Source organism: Filicampus tigris, chromosome 2, assembly GCF_054856515.1.
Source record: "Filicampus tigris isolate MCC_2025a chromosome 2, RoL_Ftig_1.0, whole genome shotgun sequence".
Classification (NCBI taxonomy): Eukaryota; Metazoa; Chordata; class Actinopteri; order Syngnathiformes; family Syngnathidae; genus Filicampus; species Filicampus tigris.
This window is the reverse complement of record NC_141218.1, coordinates 24,011,610-24,036,093: the sequence shown is the minus strand read 5'-3', so window position 1 is coordinate 24,036,093 and position 24,484 is coordinate 24,011,610. Positions and strand designations below refer to the sequence as shown.

The 24,484-nt window shown below is 44.4% G+C and overlaps 1 protein-coding gene and 1 pseudogene across 24 annotated transcripts in view; both read right to left on the bottom strand.

Moving 5' to 3' along the window:
* LOC147151836 (protocadherin gamma-C5-like) overlaps positions 1 to 24,484 on the bottom strand; it is a 262,710-nt gene that overhangs the window by 11,248 nt on the left and 226,978 nt on the right. Inside the window, exon 1 of one of the 24 annotated variants that reach the window (XM_086018692.1) lies at positions 20,368 to 23,395. The exons of 18 other annotated variants lie outside the window; for them this stretch is intronic. In XM_086018692.1, the coding sequence (XP_085874818.1) occupies positions 20,368 to 22,806 (2,439 nt within the window). In that variant the 5' untranslated portion in view covers positions 22,807 to 23,395. Of the gene's footprint in view, positions 1 to 3,142; positions 5,817 to 11,448; positions 14,138 to 20,367; positions 23,396 to 24,484 lie in introns of those variants that run through there. 5 more of the 24 variants (XM_086018804.1, XM_086018701.1, XM_086018812.1 and 2 more) reach the window with 5 other exon arrangements.
* Positions 15,501 to 18,559, bottom strand: LOC147151842 (protocadherin gamma-C5 pseudogene; annotated as a pseudogene).

The following is a 24,484-nucleotide window of genomic DNA, read 5'->3' as shown; positions in this document are numbered from 1 at the left end:
GCATCCACCCCCACAAGTTTGTTTATGAGATAGCCTGGTCCAGCAGACGGGGGCACACTGAGCTGCAGTCCTTTGTCTGGCGGAAATGCAGGGTAGACAATCATGGGTGTGTTGTCGTTTACATCCACCACAAACACATGAACAGTGACGTTGGCCGTCCTTGGGGGCGTCCCGGCGTCCCGGGCCTGGACCTCGATACGGAAAGCCTTAAGCTGCTCGTGATCCAAGGAACGCATGCTGAAGATGTGGCCACTCTCTGGATTAATGTAGACATAGGAGGAGATGGGTGAGCCTTGGACCATGCTGTGAAGAATGGAGTAGGTGATGCGGGCATTGTCCCCCAGGTCCGGGTCAGTTGCTGAGACAGCGGTGATGGGGGCGCTCGGAGCGTTATTTTCAGGGATGTCCACCGAGTAGGAATTTTGGGAGAAGATGGGGGCGTTATCGTTGACATCGGAAAGCTTCACCACAAAGGTGGTTTGCGACGACAAGGGTGGCGAGCCGCCGTCGGTGGCCTTGATGACCACCTTGTACTCGGACTCGATTTCACGGTCAAGGGGCCCCGCTGTGGTGAGGCTGTAGTGCATGCCAAAGGCTGAGTTTAGCTTGAATGGCAGACCTTGCGGAATGGTTAAACTAACCCTCCCGTTTTTGTCTGAGTCCAGATCCCGAGCACTGATGAGGGCAATCACCGTCTCAGGGGCGGAGTCTTCTCGGATGGGACTTGTGAGTGACGTCAGCGTGACCTCCGGCACGTTGTCGTTGACGTCGATGACGTCCACGATGACGTTGCAGGAGCCCTCCATCGCTGGGGAGCCACCATCTCGGGCCTGCACCGTGATGTGATAGGATGTAGCTTTCTCATAATCCACTTCGCCGTTCACGCGAATCTCCCCACTCTTCGTATCCACGGTAAAAAGTTTAACGACACGCTCTGGCGTGTATTTACTAAACATGAATGATATTTCACCATTGCGACCTGAATCCGCGTCCGTGGCGTTCAGTTTCGTCACTAAAGTGCCCAGTGCAACATTCTCTAAAAGGCTCACTTTTTTGACAGATTCCTCAAAACTAGGTGCGTTATCGTTTACGTCCAAAACTTTAATAAGAAGCAGCGTGGAGCCTGATTTTTGAGGCTGCCCCCCATCCACAGCCGTAAGCAGCAGCTCAAATGAGGCCTGCGCCTCCCTGTCAAGAAGTTTGTCCACCACCAGCTCGGGAAACTTACTGCCGTCACTTTTAGTCTCGACATTCAATATAAAAAAGTCATTTTCTGCGAGGTGGTACGTGCGTAATGAGTTGGTCCCCACGTCCGGGTCGTGCGCGCTCTCCAAACGGAACCTCGTGCCCTGCGCGGCGGCCTCGGACACCTCCAAAGAAACGCTGCTGGTTGAAAATTTCGGAGCGTTGTCGTTCACGTCTACGATGTCCACCACAACGCGCTGTATCTCCAAAGGATCCGACAAAAGTATCTGAAGGTGTAGTGAGCAGGACGAGCTCAACTCGCACATCTGCTCTCTGTCAATCTGCTGCTTAATCACCAAATCTCCACTCGTTTGTCTCACCTCAAAATACTGAGTGTCTGATTCAGACACCACACGGAGCCCCCTTTGAACAATCCCCTGAGTGCTTAGGCCAAGATCTTTAGCGATGTTCCCCACGATGGATCCCGGACTGAGCTCCTCCGACATGGAGTAGCTGAGCTGGGCGGAGGCGGAGGAGAGGCAGGCCAGAAAGCAGCAGAGCCGCGACAGCTGGCTCCCTCCTCCGGGGCGCTTCCTCTGCCTGCAGTCCATTGTCCGGGAAAACGCTGACAATTCTGCCTTCACCGTTTGCTATCCATTATTATTGTTGGGTTAAGACGAGCCCGTCCATTTCGGTGGTAAGTGTATCCGCTTGACGGGAGTGACGGGAAGTTTTGACGCGATCATGACCGCCGACTTTCACGGGAAAACGAGGCCGAAAAACGCAACTTTTTTTCCCCCACTCCAACTTTGCTCTGGCTCCTCTCTCCCGCCTCACTCCACTCGTGGGCGGGGAGAGGAAACAGAGGCCTCCCCCCTCATTGGAACTGAAACACAAACACACACTCACAGACGCACACTAGTCTTTCTCACTCTCGCTCACGCACACACGCACGCGCACACGCTTTCCAACGTGCACACAATCGCTAGAAACGTGTTTCATTCTCTCCCCTTTCACCAACTCAAAGTTTGTGGGAACAATTTCAACCAAAAAGTGAGATGATAGGATGGCGCAAATATACGACGTTCGTAATGGGGGCTGGGGGGGTGGGGGTTGCCTGGAGATACCCAAAACGCATTCCAGTGCGTCTTTCGGTCAATTACGTGTTGCGAGTTGTGGAAAAAAGTTGGGAAAATATTTTTACCCATAAGGGGGCGCCAAATCCAAACTGACCAACCTAACAAAAGCAGCCCCATGAAAACCGGTGAAAAGTTTGTATGATACAAAGTGGAATATTCTATTTAATTAAATATCAAGCAAATTAAATATATTTGTGTAATCAAAGCGTATTTTACCAGCAGATATGCAAGAAAAACAGAAAACCTTCTTCCTCCCAGATTTGTCCGATGGGTTTAGATGAGCCGTATCCAATTTGAAGGTTAATTTCCTTCGAAGTGCCTGATTCTAAGGCTCTCTTATCCGGGCTTGAGATCAGCACTAAATTGGGATGGTTTGTCCACTCCAGCATTTAAATTAAGACAGAAAATTGAGAATAGAAATACAAATAAAAGAATAAACATAAGAAAATGAGCGAGCAACACAACATGCACTCAGCACACGCCACTCACTTCCAGCCTCCGTCTGTATTTATCTTTTGCTGACTTCACACTACGATTAATACTTTATCTAAAACCGTTATTACTACCAGGTGATTTTATTCTATTTATTCAACTATTGTGATTTTTATTTTTAAAACAATCTGCTGTAACACATGAATTCTCCTAAAAATATTTATCTTTTCTTAATACCGCATATTGTTTAATGTTGTTTTATTGTGAAAAAAAACCTTTGTGCAACATGTCAATCAAGTTGAAATGGTGCCATTTACTAAGCTTTATACACAACAATCCCCTGAATTCTAAGATCATGTCACTTGATTTGACAATTATCTGCTCACCTGCTGGCTCTCAAAGGTCCAGGTGCTGTCAGGCAAAGAAGCGTCCAGGATGCTGATGACCTCTTTAAAGTCAGTGGTGCTGCTGGGCTTGACTAAAGTGAAGTCACTGTACTCCGACATGGGAGACATGCACGACCTGAAGGAGTGACTCTGAGACATGACGTCTCCTCCCAGAACCTCCACGTATTTGATAGGCCCATCGGTGTTGAGCTGAATGTGCAGATTTCGGTTGGGCTTCTTGTCCTCCTCGCAGTGTGTCCGTCTCACGCAGCAAGTAGCGCCGCTCGTGCCGCTTCTCATGCATTTGACGGCCAAGATGAGCAACGTGACCAGAGACAGCACGGACACGGAGGCCAGAGACACAATCAAATAAAGCGTGATTCTGCCGCCTTTCTTGCCGGGCTCGGACGCCTTGTGTCTCAGCTCCAACATGGGCTCGCTCACGCCGTCCTCCAGCAGGATGGACAGCGTGACGGTGGCCGACTGGACCGGTTCCCCGTCGTCCTTCACCTCTACGATCAGCCTCTGAGAGGAGTCGTCGTGCTCGGACACGGCGCGTTTGGTCCTCACCTCCCCCGTGTACAAATTGAGCGTGAAGAGAGAGGCGTCCGTGGCCTCCGCCACTTTGTACGAGACCCACGCGTTGTGGCCCGAGTCAGCGTCCACGGCCGTCACCTTGGTGAGCAGGTGGCCCGCCTTGGCTGAGCGGGGCACCCGCAGGTGGGAGGCGGCGTGGGGGGAGGGGTATATGACAGCGGGGGCGTTGTCGTTCTGGTCCAGGATGAAAACGTGGACGCTGGCCTTGCTGCTGAGAGACGGCGAGCCCTGGTCCTTCGCCTCAACCTGAACTTCAAACACTTTGACTTTCTCGTAGTCAAACGAGTGCATGCTGTAGATGCTGCCGTTCTCCGAGTTCACGTAAACGTAAGACGACACGGACACGTCGTGCACTTTAGAGTCCACAATAGAGTAAGACACTTTGGCGTTTTCACCAGCGTCCGGGTCACTTGCAGACACAGAGTACAGTATAGAGCCTGCCAATCCATTCTCTTTTAAGTAAACATTATAAGAGCTCTGAGAAAATACAGGAGGGTTGTCATTGACGTCAGTGATGCTGACAGCTATCATTTTCTTACTAGAGAGAGGAGGAGAGCCTGCATCAGTGGCTGTAATCTCAATATTGTACTCAGACACATGCTCTCGGTCTAAAGTAACACTAGTAACCAGTGCGTAATTATTAGAAAATGAACTTTTTAGGTCAAAGGGAGAGCCCTTTTTCAGGTTTAATGTCACATTACTATTATTTCCCGAGTCAAGATCATGAGCACTAATGAGAGCGACAACAGTTCCACTCGGGGCATCCTCACGAACAGGTTTAGGCTGAGAGGTGAGGACAATTTCAGGAGGATTATCATTGAAATCCAACACATCAACGTGCACACGGCAATGACCTTCCATCTCAGGACTGCCTTTATCTTTCGCAGTTATGTCAATGTCATATGACCTTATTGTCTCATAGTCTAACTCCCCCTTTAAAGCGATCTCACCAGTAATGGCATTTATGTCAAACATGGACAACACAAAATCTGGAGTCGTGGAGCCAAATGAGAATCCAATTTCACCATTCAACCCTTCATCTGCATCTGTTGCTTTTGGTCTGATAATAACAGTGCCTTTTGGACCCTTTTCACCCACAGAAACTTTGTAGAGATTTTTCTCAAAAACCGGAAAGTTATCATTGCTGTCAAGTACATTTATGGTAATTTCTGAAGTGCCTGATCTAGCCGGACTTCCACCATCAAATGCAGTTAATAAAAGTTTATGCACAGCCTTCTTCTCTCTGTCTAAAGACTTATCCAGCACTAGCTCAGGGACAGGGTTTCCACCCTCTGTTTCTTTTATTCGAAGGGAACAGCAGTCATTTTTACTGAGCGTATATGATGTAATTGAGTTGCTTCCCACGTCAGGATCCGCTGCACTCTTCAAAGGAAAACGTCTGCCCACAGCTGCAGATTCGGCTAATTTGAAGGATAACTCATTAGAAATAAAACTGGGAGAGTTGTCATTAATGTCTCTTATTTCAACCTCGATTCTATGCAATTGCAACGGGTCCTCAATGACGACCTGCAGAGGGAGCACGCAGCTCGCGCTTTGTCCGCATAAAGCCTCTCTGTCTATTCTGTCGTTGACCAGCAGCTCGCCCTTCCCCGCATCCACGCTGAAATACTGCTTACCAGCCTTAGAGGCGACGCGCAGCTTGCGCTCAAACATCTCAGACAGCCCCAAAGACAGATCTTTGGCCAAATTTCCCACCACGGAACCTTTTTTGAGCTCCTCTGGAATGCTGTAACGAGTCTGCGCATCCACTGTAGTCCACAATATAAAATGCCACAAAAGAGCCTGCCATCTCCAGTCTCGACATCCTATTGCCTTTGTCATCCTTTTCTCAATAAAATGCATCAATTCCCATCCAGAGAAAAAGAAGCCATAAGGCCAAAATCCATATTCCAAGCACGTGACAACGTCAAACAATATCCATCCATCGTCAAAAATCAAAATAAAATGGAGTATAATGCCACTACATGCCAGATTAACATCCTCTCCTCCCGACACTGAGCATTGTGGTTGTGTTGCTCAGTCGTATGGGGGAGGGAGAAGATCTCTTTGTACAATTCAGGATTGCAATTGGTGCACAGCATATTTCAAGCTCGGCCAATCAGAGGGGCTCTCGGTACCAGTGTTACACACCAACATACACGCGCACAGCTCATCTGCACTCAGTGGAGAGCAACAAACGTGTCAGAGAGAATATATCAACTATAATGTTTTGATAATACGATAAGTACATTTAAAAAAGTACCAATGAGATAAATGACTACAACATAAAAATACCTGATCTTCTCATTCATTTTTAAAGAGGTGTATAAAAATATATTCCCTTTTTAAACATAATACTCAATTTTGAATAAAAGACAGACACTGTTTTAAAAATAGAATCATTTTGGGTGTAGGGCAATACAGCAGAAATGCACTGCGACATATTTAGAGTTTTTTTTTTTAAATATTGTGGTCGCGTATGGTGTATATATTCGAGGAAAAATAAAATAAATGCCTCTCAGTGCATTGCAATCCATTGTGCTGGTGTACCTAATATTATGGTCAGTGAGTTCATGTCACACACGACATCACATGATTCATTTCACGATGTGAACCAATACTAATCTTCAAAACTGCATGTTCTCCAACATTTCAAGTCAGTAAGCATGTAAATGTAAACCTCCTCATGAATCCTCCGTACTGCAACTACAAATTCCCTCCAAGGCCCCAAAACCAAGCTCCGCACCATGGGCAATCGAAACTTCTCCTCGGTGGCTCCCAGGCTGTGGAACGCTCTCCCCGACCGCCCAAAGAGCCCACAGAAAACACCTTTACTCTGATTTTGAGCCTTTTTTTTTTTTTTTTTTTTACAAAAGCCTCCTGCTAGGCCCTCCCTTTCTTTTTTTAAAACACATCTGACTATGTAGCATTTTGAGATTGTTACAAATTATTATTGCTATTATTATCATTAACCTATTTTTAATTTTTTTACATTAGTCAGTGGAACGAACCCTCTCTCCAGTTTTGCAAGTAAGTGGTCACTATCATCGGCACTGGTCACCATCGCTGTCCGTTGACGTGGTGCTGAAACACCCAGCTTGATCTTGACAAGACAGAAGACATGTTCGTCAAACGGATTGCTATTATTATTATTATTATTATTTACAGAAAGTTTCGTTTTGTGAAAGCTGCACACCTTGTGTCAAAATATACAATATATAAATATGAGTGAACAAATTCTGACAGCTTAGTCCTGCACTGCAAAATGCTGTGCATCATTCACTTAATTTTATTCCATTAAGTGGTTGCACAAAATAAAATCATCTGAATCCAGACTAAAAATTTAATCAGACTATATGCCTACTTAAAAATGTATCTGGATACAGATGATTTTATTTCGTGCAACAACTTGACAAAATAAAATTGAGAAAATTCAACCATCATCGTATTCAGTGTGCATGGCTTCACTGGCACAAGTATTAGGTCGTTCTATTACGACTTTTGACCTTTACATGTATTTATTCTTTCTTCATATAAGTCTGCTCACCTGCTGGCTCTCAAATGTCCAGGTGCTGTCAGGCAAAGAAGCGTCCAGGACGCTGATGACCTCCTTAAAGTCAGTGGTGCTGCTGGGCTTGACCAAAGTGAAGTCACTGTACTCCGACATGGGAGACATGCACGACCTGAAGGAGTGACTCTGAGACATGACGTCTCCTCCCAGAACCTCCACGTACTTGATAGGCCCATCGGTGTTGAGCTGAATGTGCAGATTTCGGTTGGGCTTCTTGTCCTCCTCGCAGTGTGTCCGTCTCGCGCAGCAAGTAGCGCCGCTCGTGCCGCTCCTCATGCATTTGACGGCCAAGATGAGCAACGTGACCAGAGACAGCACGGACACGGAGGCCAGAGACACAATCAAATAAAGCGTGATTCTGCCGCCTTTCTTGCTGGGCTCGGACGCCTTGTGTCTCAGCTCCAACACGGGTTCGCTCACGCCGTCCTCCAGCAGGATGGACAGCGTGGCGGTGGCCGACTGGACCGGTTCCCCGTCGTCCTTCACCTCTACGATCAGCCTCTGAGAGGAGTCATCGTGCTCGGACACGGCGCGTTTGGTCCTCACCTCCCCCGTGTACAAATTGAGCGTGAAGAGAGAGGCGTCTGTGGCCTCCACCACTTTGTACGAGACCCACGCGTTGTGGCCCGAGTCAGCGTCCACGGCCGTCACTTTGGTGAGCAGGTGGCCCGCCTTGGCCGAGCGGGGCACCCGCAGGTGGGAGGCGGCGTGGGGGGAGGGGTATATGACAGCGGGGGCGTTGTCGTTTTGGTCCAGGATGAAAACGTGGACGCTGGCCTTGCTGCTGAGAGACGGCGAGCCCTGGTCCTTCGCCTCAACCTGAACCTCAAACACTTTGACTTTCTCGTAATCAAACGAGTGCATGCTGTAGATGCTGCCGTTCTCCGCGTTCACGTAAACGTAAGATGACACGGAAACGTCGTGCACTTTAGAGTCCGCGATAGAGTAAGACACTTTGGCGTTTTCACCGGCATCCGGGTCACTTGCAGACACAGAGTACAGTATAGACCCTGCTACTCCGTTCTCTTTCAAATAAACATTATATGAGCTCTGAGAGAATACAGGAGGGTTGTCATTGACATCAGTGATGCTGACAGCTATCATTTTCTTACTAGAGAGAGGAGGAGAGCCTGCATCAGTGGCTGTAATCTCAATATTGTACTCTGACACACTCTCTCGGTCTAAAGCACCACTGGTGACAAGTTCATAATTTTTGGAGAAGGATGGCTTGAGGGAGAAAGGTGAACCTTTGGGAAGATGTAAAGTTACTTTGCTATTATTACCCGAGTCAATGTCTTTGACATTAATCAAAGCCACCACTGTGCCAGATGGAGCATCTTCTTGTACAGGACTGGGTTTAGAAGTCAGAACAATTTCAGGAGCGTTATCATTTATGTCTTCTATATCTACTTGTAACTGACAGTGACCTTCCATTTCTGGTACACCTTTGTCTTTTGCAGTTATATCAATCAGATAACATGACAATGTCTCAAAGTCCAGCTCACCCTTTATAACTATTTGTCCAGTTTGTTCATTAATATCGAACATAGATAAAACGGGTTCTGGAGTGCGAGAACCAAATGAATATTTAATTTCACTGTTTACACCATGATCAATATCTGCAGCTTTTACTCTGACTACAAATGTTCCCTTTGTGCTGTTTTCCTTCAAGGAAACTTTGTACTGTTTTTCATCAAATATAGGAACATTATCATTATTATCAAGCACATCAATTATAATTTTACTTGTTCCAGTTTTAACAGGGTTACCTCCATCCAGCGCTGTTAATAGCAGCTGATGAATAGACATATTTTCCCTGTCCAATGACTTTTCTAACAACAGTTCAGGGGCAGTCAGACCATTCTTTTCGTTTTTAAATTTTAAAGAAAAATAATCGTTTTTATTTAGAGTGTAACTTTTCAAAGAATTGCCACTAACATCAGGGTCCTCAGCCCTCTCCAAAGGAAAACGTGTACCAACTGCTACGGATTCTGGTATTTTAAGGTTTATTTCTTGCGTTGGAAAACGAGGTGAATTGTCATTAATGTCCTTAATTTCGATTTCAATTCGATGGGATCGCAAAGGTTTTTCCACCACCACTTGCAGAGGCAGCACGCAGGTGGCGCTTTGTCCGCATAAAGCCTCTCTGTCTATTCTGTCGCTGACCAGCAGCTCGCCCTTCCCCGCATCCACGCTGAAATACTGCTTACCAGCCTCAGAGGCGACGCGCAGCTTGCGCTCAAATATCTCAGACAGCCCCAAAGAAAGATCTTTTGCCAGGTTTCCAACCACAGAACCCTTTTTGAGCTCCTCTGGGATGCTGTAACGAGTCTGCGCATCCACTGTAGTCCACAAGAGAAAATGCCACAAAAGAGCCTGCCATCGCCAGTCTCGGTATCCTATTGTCTTTGTCATCCTTGCTCCACTATAAGGCAAACATTCTCACTAACAGCCTCTTCACGGCGGTTGTTACATCCATAAAAACGGAGAATATTTCCACAACTCACATATCAAGCCATCTGAGCAGAGATACTCATTTAAATTTATTGAGATGTTAAAAAAATACTATCTGATTCCTTTCTGCCTGTGCTGCAGCGCAGTGCATTCTGCGGGTTAGTGTGAGCTGCGTGGGGGCTGGGACGAGATTGCTTTGTACAGTCTTCAATTCTATTGGTTCACTGCCTGCACTTCCCAGCCAATGAGAATGAAGCTGATCTCCATAAGCTCTTAAAGTCGCAGCTCTTTCCTTTTTGTAATGCTGGCATTGGCGTTAGAATGTCACTTGTGCACAGAGGTTTTCATGACCTAAATATATGAGGTTAATGAATATTCGTTAGGCTTTAGTATATTTGAAATATTCCATACATTAAATATTAGACAATCTCAACTTTGCATATACAACAAAATGCATGATGGCAGCAATTGGTTATAATTCTACCGCTGGTTGTCTTTTTCTTGAACATTATTGCTTCACTTCACTGATGCTGAATTGCTTCCGTGTGAGAAATGTGACATATATACAACTGTTTGCGGCACTCAAAACAGCTTTAATGACTACAATAAGCAGTCTAAGTATTAAAAGAGTCAGAATTTGCGATGTATCCAATTGGCAAAACAAAAACCAAACAAAAAAACAAAGCAATGTTTTAGGCTGAAAGGAACAATGCTTTATAATTAAATAAAACATACAAAAAATAAGTCCAATTATGAAGTAATCTTTGTTTTTAAGGAACAAAACAAAGTTAAATCATAACACGCTACATTTGACTTTTTTTAAAGTTGCTACATCCACACTCGATGTGCTGAGTTGAAGAACATATAAAGATTGATTGACAAACACGGTTCTTTGTTTTAACACTCATAATGTAGTGGCTGAATTTCAAGATGATTAGTGTAACTTCCCTGTGTTTAATTTTGTATTAGTTATTAATTGGGCACTTTCTGGTACACCAATATGTTCTCATGGGGTCCTTTGAGTTAACAAGCCCTATTTTATAATTCCTACATGCTGTGAATACAAAATGAGTAAAGAATTACATATTTGAATAACGCGCTGCTTTTTCGTGACATTTTGTTCTTTTTTTTAATCTTTAAAAATGTTTGGAATACTAACTTGAGTTTTGTGTGTGTTAAAAAAATACCTGCCGAACCTGTGATGGTAGCTGAACTGATGCTGTTTCGTTTAGCCAATGCCATTTCACCACGGATGCTAATTCATTTATCATATGGACCGTTTTGAATTCCAATGTGTATTGATAAAAAACTAGCTATATGTTAACTGACATTCAATAATGATGTAAATTTGAGCCATTGGGTGTTTAAATAGTAGGCATCATGTCGGGTCGTTTTGTACGAATATTGTTTGCACAAACAATTTTTGTATAACTACATTGCTTGTGTATTCATACATTCAACAAAGACAGAAAAATATACACAAAAAAAATATTTCTGTGTCTGTTTCGTCACCAGAACATAGTTTTTGTAGAGATAAAGTAGCAGAATTATACGTCACACAGCACAAGCAGCGACTGAAGGAATGAATCACAAATAATTAAATAACAATTCTAACAATTGTGAGCATGACGAGAAGTCAGAGTACAGCAAGTTGTCCTCGAGTGCAAACTAAAGTAGCGCTCACCTGCTGGCTCTCAAAGGTCCAGGTGCTGTCAGGCAAAGAAGCGTCCAGGACGCTGATGACCTCCTTAAAGTCAGTGGTGCTGCTGGGCTTGACCAAAGTGAAGTCACTGTACTCCGACATGGGAGACATGCACGACCTGAAGGAGTGACTCTGAGACATGACGTCTCCTCCCAGAACCTCCACGTATTTGATAGGCCCATCGGTGTTGAGCTGAATGTGCAGATTTCGGTTGGGCTTCTTGTCCTCCTCGCAGTGTGTCCGTCTCACGCAGCAAGTAGCGCCGCTCGTGCCGCTTCTCATGCATTTGACGGCCAAGATGAGCAACGTGACCAGAGACAGCACGGACACGGAGGCCAGAGACACAATCAAATAAAGCGTGATTCTGCCGCCTTTCTTGCCGGGTTCGAACGCCCTGTGTCTCAGCTCCAACACGGGCTCGCTCACGCCGTCCTCCAGCAGGATGGACAGCGTGACGGTGGCCGACTGGACCGGTTCCCCGTCGTCCTTCACCTCTACGATCAGCCTCTGAGAGGAGTCGTCGTGCTCGGACACGGCGCGTTTGGTCCTCACCTCCCCCGTGTACAAATTGAGCGTGAAGAGAGAGGCGTCCGTGGCCTCCGCCACTTTGTACGAGACCCACGCGTTGTGGCCCGAGTCGGCGTCCACGGCCGTCACCTTGGTGAGCAGGTGGCCCGCCTTGGCCGAGCGGGGCACCCGCAGGTGGGAGGCGGCGTGGGGGGAGGGGTATATGACAGCGGGGGCGTTGTCGTTCTGGTCCAGGATGAAAACGTGGACGCTGGCCTTGCTGCTGAGAGACGGCGAGCCCTGGTCCTTCGCCTCAACCTGAACCTCAAAAACTTTGACTTTCTCGTAGTCAAACGAGTGCATGCTGTAGATGCTGCCGTTCTCCGCGTTCACGTAAACGTAAGATGACACGGAAACGTCGTGCACTTTAGAGTCCACGATAGAGTAAGACATTTTGGCGTTTTCACCGGCATCCGGGTCACTTGCAGACACCGAGTACAGTATAGAGCCTGCTACTCCGTTCTCTTTTAAATAAACATTATATGAGCTCTGAGAAAATACAGGAGGGTTGTCATTGACGTCGGTGATGCTGACAGCTATCATTTTCTTACTCGAGAGTGGAGGAGAGCCCGAATCAGTGGCTGTAATCTCAATATTGTACTCAGACACACGCTCTCGGTCTAATGCATCACTGGTGACCAGTGCGTAATTATTAGAAAAAGACGTTTTAAGAATAAAAGGGGAGCCTTTCGGTAGCTGCAGTGTTACTTTGCTATTATTACCAGAGTCTGCATCACGTGATTTAAGCAGAGCTACAACGGATCCACTTGGTACATCCTCCCGGACCGGCTGCGGTTCTGAGGTGAGGATAATTTCCGGAGCATTGTCGTTAATGTCAATAATATCAATCTGCACACGACAGTGACTCTCCATTTCAGGTGTCCCTTTGTCTTTAGCAGTCACTTCAATTTTGTAAGACGTAGCTTTTTCATAATCTAAATCACCTTTTAAAAATATTTCACCAGTCTGTGAATTTAATTTAAACATAGACAACACATGATCAGGTGTGCGTGTGCTAAAAACATATTCCACCTCTCCGTTTTGTCCCTCGTCTGCATCCGTCGCTGCCAATTTAAGTATAAACGTATCTTTTGCCACATTTTCTTGGATGGTCGCTTTATATAGATTTTTTTCAAAAACTGGGAAATTATCATTGATGTCAAGCACTAAAACAGTAATTTCTGTAGTACCAGACATGACTGGATTTCCTCCATCTAAAGCAGTCAGCAGGAGCTGATGAGAAGATTTCCTCTCTCTGTCCAGTGGTTTTTGCAACACTAACTCAGGAAGTAATTTACCATCCTCAACCTCCTTCATTTTCAATGTGAAACAGTCGTTTTTAGCCAAAGTATACGTTTTTACGGAATTACTTCCAACATCTAAATCCTCTGCGCTTTCCAAGGGGAAGCGAGTCCCAACTGCGGCTGATTCCGCGATTTTTAAAGACAGCTCGTTTGTATGAAACTGAGGTGAATTGTCATTAATATCTTTAATGTCTACTTCAATTCGATGCAAATTTAGAGGTTTTTCCACCACCACTTGCAGAGGCAGCACGCAGGTGGCGCTTTGTCCGCATAAAGCCTCTCTGTCTATTCTGTCGTTGACCAGCAGCTCGCCCTTCCCCGCATCCACACTGAAATACTGCTTACCAGCCTCAGAGGCGACGCGCATCTTGCGCTCAAATATCTCAGACAGCCCCAAAGAAAGATCTTTGGCCAGGTTTCCCACCACGGAACCTTGTTTGAGCTCTTCTGGGATGCTGTAACGAGTCTGCGCATCCACTGTAGTCCACAAGAGAAAATGCCACAAAAGAGCCTGCCATCGCCAGTCTCGGTATCCTATTGTCTTTGTCATCCTCGCTGCGCTACAACGCACACATCCTTATCAACATCCTATTCACGGTGATTGTTACATCCATAAAAACGGGGGATATTTCCACAACACCCATATCAAGCCATGTGAGCAGAAATATTAAATTAAATTAATTGAGATGTTAAAAAATGCTATAGCTGATTCCTTTCTGTCTGTGCTGCAGCGCAGTGCATTCTGCCTGTTAGTGCGAGCTGCTTGGGGGCTGGGATGAGATTGCTTTGTACAGTCTTCAATTCTATTGGTTCACGGCTGGAGCTTCCACCAGCCAATCAGAATGAAGCTGATCTCCATAAGCTCTTAAAGTCGCAGCTCTTTCCTTTTTGCAACACTGACATTGGTGTTAGAATGACATTTATGTGCAGACTGCTTCGTTTTCATGACCTAAATATGTTAGGTTAAATAAAATAAAGAACATTTGGCAGGTTTTGAAATATTCCATTCATTAAATATTTGAGAGTCTCAACTTTACACACACCATAAAATACGTGATGCATGGCAGTAATTTGTTATAGTTCCATCACTGGTTCGTTGTCATTTTCCTGCAAATGCTACACTTCTCGGGTCCTCAATTCATATACCGTGTGAGAAGAGTGACATATAGACAACCATTTATTGCACTCAAAACAGCTCTTGTGACAAGAATAAGCAGCCTAAGTGTCAAGAAAAAACAAAAACAAAACATACTCGGTGATTTGAGATTGATTCATTTGGCAAGCACTAACTGAGATATTATTTTTTAATGAAATAAAACAGTGTCTTAGAATAAAATGAAACACGACAAAATGTGAGTCAAATTATGCAGTGGTTGTTTTAATGGAACAAAACGAATTGCACGATGCAAGTAGTAATTTTACTTTTTTAAAGTCGCTGTCCAAACCGGAGCCGCTGAGTTGCAGTTGTATGAGAAGAACATGATTAAAGTTTGATTTTAAAACACGGTACATGTGTTTTAAAAATATGCTGTGGCTGAATTTCAAGATAATTATTGTAATTTCCCCGTGTTTAATTTTGTATTGGTTGTTAATTTAATCAGGTAATTTCTGGGACACCTATATGTTCTCATGGGTTTCTTTGAGTTAACACATCCTGTTTTATGACTGAATTCCTAACGTCGTGAATTCAAATTGAGTAAAGAATCAAATACTTGACCAACGCGCTGCTTTTTCGTGACAATGTTTTTTTTTTTTTATCTTGAAAATATTTATGATGGTAACTTGAGCTTTGAGTGTGCTTAAAATTAGATGCCAAAGCTGTGATGCTGTATCTGAAGTGATGTTGTTTCGTTTACCCAATGCCGTTTCGCCACGGATGCTAATTCATTTACCATATTACTGACCAATAAAGGCCAAAAGCCCAGCTATGTTAATTGACATTCAATAATAATGCTATTATATCTTGAGGCATTGTGTATACACTTATTGTTTGCACATATTTCCCACTTTGTTTGACTTTTCATACTTTCAATAAAGACCGAAAAAAAGAGTCTGCTTTGTCACCGGAATATAGTTGTTGTATAATACCAGGATAATATTGAAGCATCTAGACCCCCCCCCCCCGCCCCGAAAATATCTGTGTTGGAATGTTTCTGTCATCTTTATCTGCACCACTTTATGACATAAACACAATATGTAATCGATCAATGGCTATGTTCGAATGCAAGAAACTAACCAGTGTAAAATTAATTGAAGGATTTATTCGAACCCGCCCATTCCTCCATTAACACATGCGGTGTTTAACTCGCTGTCCGTTGCTGTATAGCGCTGAATAGTTTCAGCGTGGCCAGTGAAATGCAAGACTGACGTTTCTACAATCAAATAATGTATTGCAAATGCAAAACTAAGGTATTTCAACAAAGACTGAACGTGAGTGGTCGCAAAGAATTTGTTAGAAAATATGCAGCGACTGAAAGAATGAATCACTAATTAATTAAAAAATGTTACAAGATATGCATGATGAGGAGTCAGAGTACAAGTTGTCCTTGAGTGCAAACTAAAGTAGCGCTCACCTGCTGGCTCTCAAATGTCCAGGTGCTGTCAGGCAAAGAAGCGTCCAGGACGCTGATGACCTCCTTAAAGTCAGTGGTGCTGCTGGGCTTGACTAAAGTGAAGTCACTGTACTCCGACATGGGAGACATGCACGACCTGAAGGAGTGACTCTGAGACATGACGTCTCCTCCCAGAACCTCCACGTATTTGATAGGCCCATCGGTGTTGAGCTGAATGTGCAGATTTCGGTTGGGCTTCTTGTCCTCCTCGCAGTGTGTCCGTCTCACGCAGCAAGTAGCGCCGCTCGTGCCGCTCCTCATGCATTTGACGGCCAAGATGAGCAACGTGACTAGAGACAGCACGGACACGGAGGCCAAAGACACAATCAAATAAAGCGTGATTCTGCCGCCTTTCTTGCCGGGCTCGGACGCCTTGTGTCTCAGCTCCAACACGGGCTCGTTCACGCCGTCCTCCAGCAGGATGGACAGCGTGACGGTGGCCGACTGGACCGGTTCCCCGTCGTCCTTCACCTCTACGATCAGCCTCTGAGAGGAGTCGTCGTGCTCGGACACGGCGCGTTTGGTCCTCACCTCCCCCGTGTACAAATTGAGCGTGAAGAGAGAGGCGTCCGTGGCCTCCGCCACTTTGTACGAGACCCACGCGTTGTGGCCCGAGTCAGCGTCCACAGCCGTCACTTTGGTGAGCAGGTGGCCCGCCTTGGCCGAGCGGGGCACCCGCAGGTGGGAGGCGGCGTGGGGGGAGGGGTATATGACAGCGGGGGCGTTGTCGTTTTGGTCCAGGATGAAAACGTGGACGCTGGCCTTGCTGCTGAGAGACGGCGAGCCCTGGTCCTTCGCCTCAACCTGAACCTCAAACACTTTGACTTTCTCGTAATCAAACGAGTGCATGCTGTAGATGCTGCCGTTCTCCGTGTTCACGTAAACGTAAGATGACACGGAAACGTCGTGCACTTTAGAGTCCACGATAGAGTAAGACACTTTGGCGTTTTCACCGGCATCCGGGTCACTTGCAGACACCGAGTACAGTATAGAGCCTGCTACTCCGTTCTCTTTTAAATAAACATTATAAGAGGTCTGAGAGAATACAGGAGGGTTGTCATTGATGTCAGTGATGGTGACAGCAATATTTTTCTTACTGGAGAGAGGAGGAGAGCCTGCATCAGTGGCTGTAATCTCAATATTGTACTCAGACACACTCTCTCGGTCTAAAGCACCACTGGTGACCAGCGCATAATTATTAGAAAAGGATGGTTTAAGATTAAAAGGGGAGCCTTTTGGAAGATTTAAATTCACTTCACCATTTTTTCCAGAGTCAGGGTCACGTACACTCAGCAAAGCTACAACTGTTCCAACTGAAGAGTCTTCCGGTACCAAACTCGGTTTAGAAGTTAATAAAATTTCTGGTGCATTATCATTTAAGTCTAACACATCAACCTGCACACTACACCGACCTTCCATTGTGGGGAAACCTTTATCTTTTGCAGTAATGTCAATTCGATAAGAGAACTGCTGTTCATGATCCAAATTATTTTTTAATAATATATCCCCACTAACAGGGTCGATATGAAACAATGCCAGCACTGATGGTGGCGTGTGTATGCCGAGAGAGTACTCAATTTCACCATTTGGGCCATCGTCTATGTCTGTCGCCTTTGTTGCAATGACAAAAGAGCCATTTGGGCTGTTTTCTTGAACAGATATTTTATATAATTTATTATCGAACAAAGGAACATTGTCATTAACGTCAAGAACTTTGACTCTAATTTTTGAAGTTCCAGATTTAACAGGATTTCCACCATCCATAGCTGTAAGAATTAAATTATGAACAGCTTTTTTCTCACGATCTAATGATTTATTTAACACTAGCTCAGGCATTTTCCTTCCATTGTCAATGTCTCTAACTTTTAATGTGAAACACTCGTCTTTGCTGAGCATATATGTCTTTACTGTATGACTCCCAACATCAGGGTCCTCTGCACTCTGGAGGGGAAAATTTACACCTACAACGGTGGATTCGGCTATTTCTATAACATGTTCACTTTTGAGAAAACTAGGAGCATTGTCATTGACGTCTTTTATTTCCACCTCAATTCGATGCAATTGTAAGGGATTTTCTACGACGACCTGCAGAGGGAGCACACAGCTGGCGCTTTGTCCGCATACAGCCTCTCTGTCTATCCTGTCGTTGACCAGCAGCTCGCCCTTCCCCGCATCCACGCTGAAATACTGCTTACCAGCCTCAGAGGCGACGCGCAGCTTGCGCTCAAATATCTCAGACAGCCCCAAAGAAAGATCTTTGGCCAGATTTCCCACCACGGAACCTTGTTTGAGCTCTTCTGGGATGCTGTAGCGAGTCTGCGCATCCACTGTAGTCCACAAGAGAAAATGCCACAAAAGAGCCTGCCATCGCCAGTCTCGGTATCCTATTGTCTTTGTCATCCTTGCTCCGCTACAAGGCAAACATCCTCATCAACATCCTCATCACGACGATTGTTACATCCATAAAGACGGGGAATATGTCCACAAAAACTTCTCAAGCCATCTGGGCAGAATTACTGAGTAAAATTCGTTTCAATGTTAAAAAATCACGAGCTGATTCCTTTCTGTCTGCGCCGCAGCTCAGTGCATTCTACGTGTGAGATGAAGCTGTGTGGGGGCAGGGACGAGATTGCTTTGTACAGTCTTCAATTCTATTGGTTCACGGCATGAGCTTCCACCAGCCAATCAGAAGGACGCTGATCCTCATTCACTCTTACAATCAAAGCCCCCGCCCCCTTCCACATTTTCAATGATTTTATGGGTTTGGTGGTATGGGCAGTTGTGACTATATATCAACGTATACATTTTTTAAAGTAACCTAAATCACTTAGTATGAAACATAAATAATGATAAATATTTGAAATATTTAAGAGATGCGTTTACATTTAAAATATCAGACAGGACCCCCCCACCCCCCCAAAAAAGGTTTGCTTTTATTCTACTTTGAATTTTGTTTTCCAATTTTATTTCATAAAGAGGTTGCACAAAATAAAATTACGTAGATCCGGGTGTTTTTTTATGTAGACTATACGGCTACTCAAGAAATGTATCTGGATACAGATGATTTTATTTTGTGCAGCCACTAGATGGAATAAAATTGAATACATTTAACACACCATATTTTTCAGTGTAAACGATATTGTTGATGCATTTCAGAGTCACTGTCCACGTTTTAGGGTGCTGAACATCTTCCGAGAGGATTATCACATCAAATTGCACATTTGCTGCTGATTTCATAAAAAATATAGTGCAACAATATGGACTGCAGACAACAGAGAAAGAGTATAGTCAGATACACAGAATTTTTTTTTTGCTGAATTTACTCTATTTTATTTCATCAAGTGGTTGCACAAAATATAATCACCTGAATCCAGATAGATTTATTAAGTACAAATTCAGTAAATTCAACAGAAATCTTTTTCATAAATGAAAGGAGACTTATTTGTAAGTAGCCTATACATCTATTTAAAAATATATCTAGATGCAGATGATTCAAGTTGTTGTCCGAAACAAAACATTTGGATCCAAAGTATTTTTTTAAGTAGATTGCACATCTATTTAAAATGTTATTACTTCTTTCATAAGGACTGCAATGTACAGTATCTTCTGAAGTTTACTATACTGTACGTCATTACTTAAGCGCTGAGCATTACTGATAGAAGACAATGTATGCAACGCCTTGTGTTGCAGATGAGAATGTATACTATATTGTTGAGGACAAAACACTCATTATAAAAAGAGTTAAGTATTAAAGGACAAACTAATATCAATTTAAATTAAAGGAGGTACGTTAATAAAATCTTATAGAACTACATTGTTTCTGCCACTGTGATGTGAGGAGTAAACGAATAATCTGCATGGCGCTTCCAAAAATGACAAGAACCAAATAGTCTACAAACTATGCATACACGATCGGAGAGTACGGAATTAAACTATTGTTCAACAATGGGGTATGACGCCTCAATGTAAAATTTCAACATCCATGCATCTATCCATCCATCCAAATACATTTCAACCATGCACTCTCTGATTAAAACAATTACTGCTGCGCAAAACTGAGAGGCAAACAACCCAAGACCATCTTATTGGCCATTGGCAAAAATATGTGATCTTAATCAAGATGAAAGTGAATGGTTGATTAAAAGAATACTGCTGTGGAAGAATTTAAAAATTGTTATGCATTCTACTGATGAATTGTTCCAATGCACACAGGAAGGGTATGCAACAATACTTTTACTCAAAACACGAAATGTGACTTCAGCATTAAGGGACAAAAATTGATGAATGCACTGACACATGTCAACCTGTTGTTATGAAAAGGGCTCACTAATAGTTGTACAAAACAGTGAACAAGTGTGCATGACGAGGAGTAAGAGTACAGCAGGTTGTCCTCGAGTGCAAACTAAAGTAGCGCTCACCTGCTGGCTCTCAAAGGTCCAGGTGCTGTCAGGCAAAGAAGCATCCAGGACGCTGATGACCTCCTTAAAGTCAGTGGTGCTGCTGGGCTTGACCAAAGTGAAGTCACTGTACTCCGACATGGGAGACATGCACGACCTGAAGGAGTGATTCTGAGACATGACGTCTCCTCCCAGAACCTCCACGTATTTGATAGGCCCATCGGTGTTGAGCTGAATGTGCAGATTTCGGTTGGGCTTCTTGTCCTCCTCACAGTGTGTCCGTCTCATGCAGCAAGTTGCGCCGCTCGTGCCTCTCCTCATGCATTTGACGGCCAAGATGAGCAACGTGACTAGAGACAGCACGGACACGGAGGCCAAAGACACAATCAAATAAAGCGTGATTCTGCCGCCTTTCTTGCCGGGCTCGGACGCCTTGTGTCTCAGCTCCAACACGGGCTCGTTCACGCCGTCCTCCAGCAGGATGGACAGCGTGACGGTGGCCGACTGGACCGGTTCCCCGTCGTCCTTCACCTCTACGATCAGCCTCTGAGAGGAGTCGTCGTGCTCGGACACGGCGCGTTTGGTCCTCACCTCCCCCGTGTACAAATTGAGCGTGAAGAGAGAGGCGTCCGTGGCCTCCGCCACTTTGTACGAGACCCACGCGTTGTGGCCCGAGTCGGCGTCCACGGCCGTCACCTTGGTGAGCAGGTGGCCCGCCTTGGCCGAGCGGGGCACCCGCAGGTGGGAGGCGGTGTGGGGGGAGGGGTATATGACAGCGGGGGCGTTGTCGTTCTGGTCCAGGATGAAAACGTGGACGCTGGCCTTGGCGCTGAGAGACGGCGAGCCCTGGTCCTTCGCCTCTACCTGAACCTCAAACACTTTAACTTTCTCATAGTCAAATGAGTGCATGCTGTAGATGCTGCCGTTCTCCGCGTTCACGTAAACGTAAGATGACACGGAAACGTCGTGCACTTTAGAGTCCACGATAGAGTAAGACATTTTGGCGTTTTCACCGGCATCCGGGTCACTTGCAGACACCGAATACAGTATAGAACCTGCTACTCCGTTCTCTTTCAAATAAACATTATATGAGCTCTGAGAGAATACAGGAGGGTTGTCATTGACGTCGGTGATGCTGACAGCTATCATTTTCTTACTCGAGAGAGGAGGAGAGCCTGCATCAGTGGCTGTAATCTCAATATTGTACTCAGACACACTCTCTCGGTCTAAAATGCCACTGGTGACCAGAGCATAATTATTAGAAAAAGACGGTTTCAGTGAAAAAGGCAAGCCATTAGGTAGCAGCATTGTAACTTTGCTATTATTACCCGAGTCAATGTCTTTGACATTAATCAAAGCCACCACTGTGCCACGTGGAGCATCTTCACGGACAGGACTGGGTTTGGAAGTCAGAACAATTTCTGGAGCATTATCATTTATGTCTTCTACATCTAATTGTAACTGACAGTGGCCTTCCATTTCTGGTACACCTTTGTCTTTTGCAGTTATGTCAATAAGATACGATGCAAATGCCTCATAATCTAATTCTCCTTTTAAAACAATTCGTCCAGTTTGTTCATTCATTTCAAATGTTGATAAGACAGCTTCTGGAGTGCGGGACCCAAAATAATATTTAATTTCACTGTTAACACCATCATCTACATCTGCAGCTTTTACTCTCACTACAAATGTTCCTTTGGTGCTGTTTTCCTTTAAAGAGACAGAATACTCTTTTTCCTCAAAGATAGGAACATTATCGTTGATATCAAGCACATTAATTATAATTTGACATGTTCCAGATTTAACAGTGTTTCCCCCATCTAATGCTGTTAAAAGCAATTGATGAGTGGACATTTTTTCCCTGTCCAAAGATTTTTCTAACATCAGCTCAGGAACCGTTTTACCATTTTTTGCCTCCTTGAATTTCAAAGAAAAATGTTCGTTTTTACTTAAAGTGTATGTTTTCAGAGAATTGCCTCCAACGTCAGGGTCCTCTGCACTCTCCAGAGGAAAACGAGTAGCAACTGCTACGGATTCAGGTATTTTAAGGTTAATTTCTAGTGCGGGGAAACGAGGGGAATTGTCGTTAATGTCTCTGATTTCCACCTCAATTCGATGCAATTGTAAGGGATTTTCTACGACGACCTGCAGAGGGAGCACACAGCTGGCGCTTTGTCCGCATAAAGCCTCTCTGTCTATCCTGTCGTTGACCAGCAGCTCGCCCTTCCCCGCATCCACGCTGAAATACTGCTTACCAGCCTCAGAGGCGACGCGCAGCTTGCGCTCAAATATCTCAGACAGCCCCAAAGAAAGATCTTTGGCCAGATTTCCCACCACGGAACCTTGTTTGAGCTCCTCTGGGATGCTGTAGCGAGTCTGCGCATCCACTGTAGTCCACAAGAGAAAATGCCACAAAAGAGCCTGCCATCGCCAGTCTCGGTATCCTATTGTCTTTGTCATCCTTGCTCCGCTACAAGGCAAACATCCTCATCAATATCCTCTTCGCGTCAATTGCTCCATCCATACAAATGAGGGATATTTCCGCAATAAATATCTCAATCCATCTGGGCAGAACTAATGAATAAAATTCGTTTCAATGTAAAAAAAAAAAAAAAAATCGCGCTGATTCCTTTCTGTCTGTGCTGCAGCGCAGTGCATTCTGCGTGTTAGTGTGAGCTGCGTGGGGGGCTGGGACGAGATTGCTTTGTACAGTCTTCAATTCTATTGGTTCACGACTTGAGCTTCTACCAGCCAATCAGAAACAAGCGGATCCTCATTCACTCTTAAAGTAACAGCCCCCCACACCCCGCCCCCTTTTCAAGTAGGCCTATTATATGAGTTTTGGGGGGCAATTGTAAGTATATACAGCATTTTTTTGATTCATTTATCTTTTATTAAATTTAGTTACTTAATATGCAACATAAATTATTATCAATATCGAAAATGTTTAAAAGCTGCGTTTAAATGGCACAGATATTAGACAAAGAATTTAGCAGCAAAAAAAAACCCATTTGTTTTTATTGAAACGTTGTTGCATTTCAGTGTCACTGTCCACTCCTAGGGTGCTGAATATTTTATGAGAGGGGTATCACGTACAACCACCTCCGTTTGCTGCCTTCAAACCATACTACATCAAGGCTATATGTCATTACAACAACGAGGACTATACGCACAACAGTGAAGGGGTGTTAGACATGGTGCATGGCTCAGCAGAAACAATAAAGCCGCAGTTTAAAAGCTCATCCGAACTATCATGTCATTTAACATGCACATACCTCATATAAATCAAACTGCAGGGCATAGATATATATTTTTTTAAAGGAAATCAAATTTTAAATTTAACACTGTATTTCGATTAATCTCAATTTTTTTGTTATGATACTGCAGAATTATGCCTTCCAGGATTGGGGTGTCAGCTTGTTCTTATAAATTTACTTCAACACCAAAGTGTCATCACTTTATGAGCATTACAGAATGTATTTAAGTTGTGTTGCATAGATGAGCATGCTTCCTGAGAAAATACTGTAAGTTGAGGGACATGAAGCACTCAATTTAAAAAATAAAAATCTTAGGAAACTAAGGTGTCGCTACAACTGTGATGGGAGGAGTGCGACAAATCCTCCTGAGTTTTCTACAAATAACCAGAGGTGGGCATTTTAACAAAAGTTTGCCGGTCCCTCATTCGTCATCTGTCAGCAGCCTGGGTACCTGTCTGTCATTCGTCTATTTTTCAAGATGAACCAACCAGTAATCGTTTGTCGGTCAGTCCGTCACGTTATTTTCAATCAATAATGGACTGTGAGGTCTGTTTGGATTTGACCAGGTTATAGTTATGATTACACAGACGGACAAAAATCCACTTCCGTCCATGCTTAGTCCGTATTTATTTTTAAGTTTCCCATCTATCGTCTTATGTAAGACAAACGGGCGTACGTCAATGACAGATAGAGAAACCGGGCTGTCGGTCAGACGGAATGTCTACCTCTGCAAATAAGAAAAATCAAATTGCGTGCATAAGTGAATGGAAAGAAGCTAATCAAAGTATACTACTCAACCACGTTTAGGGGTATATGAAACAATAAACTGAATTTCCTACATTTCAACCCAAATTTATGCTGTGACTATAAATTCGACACAA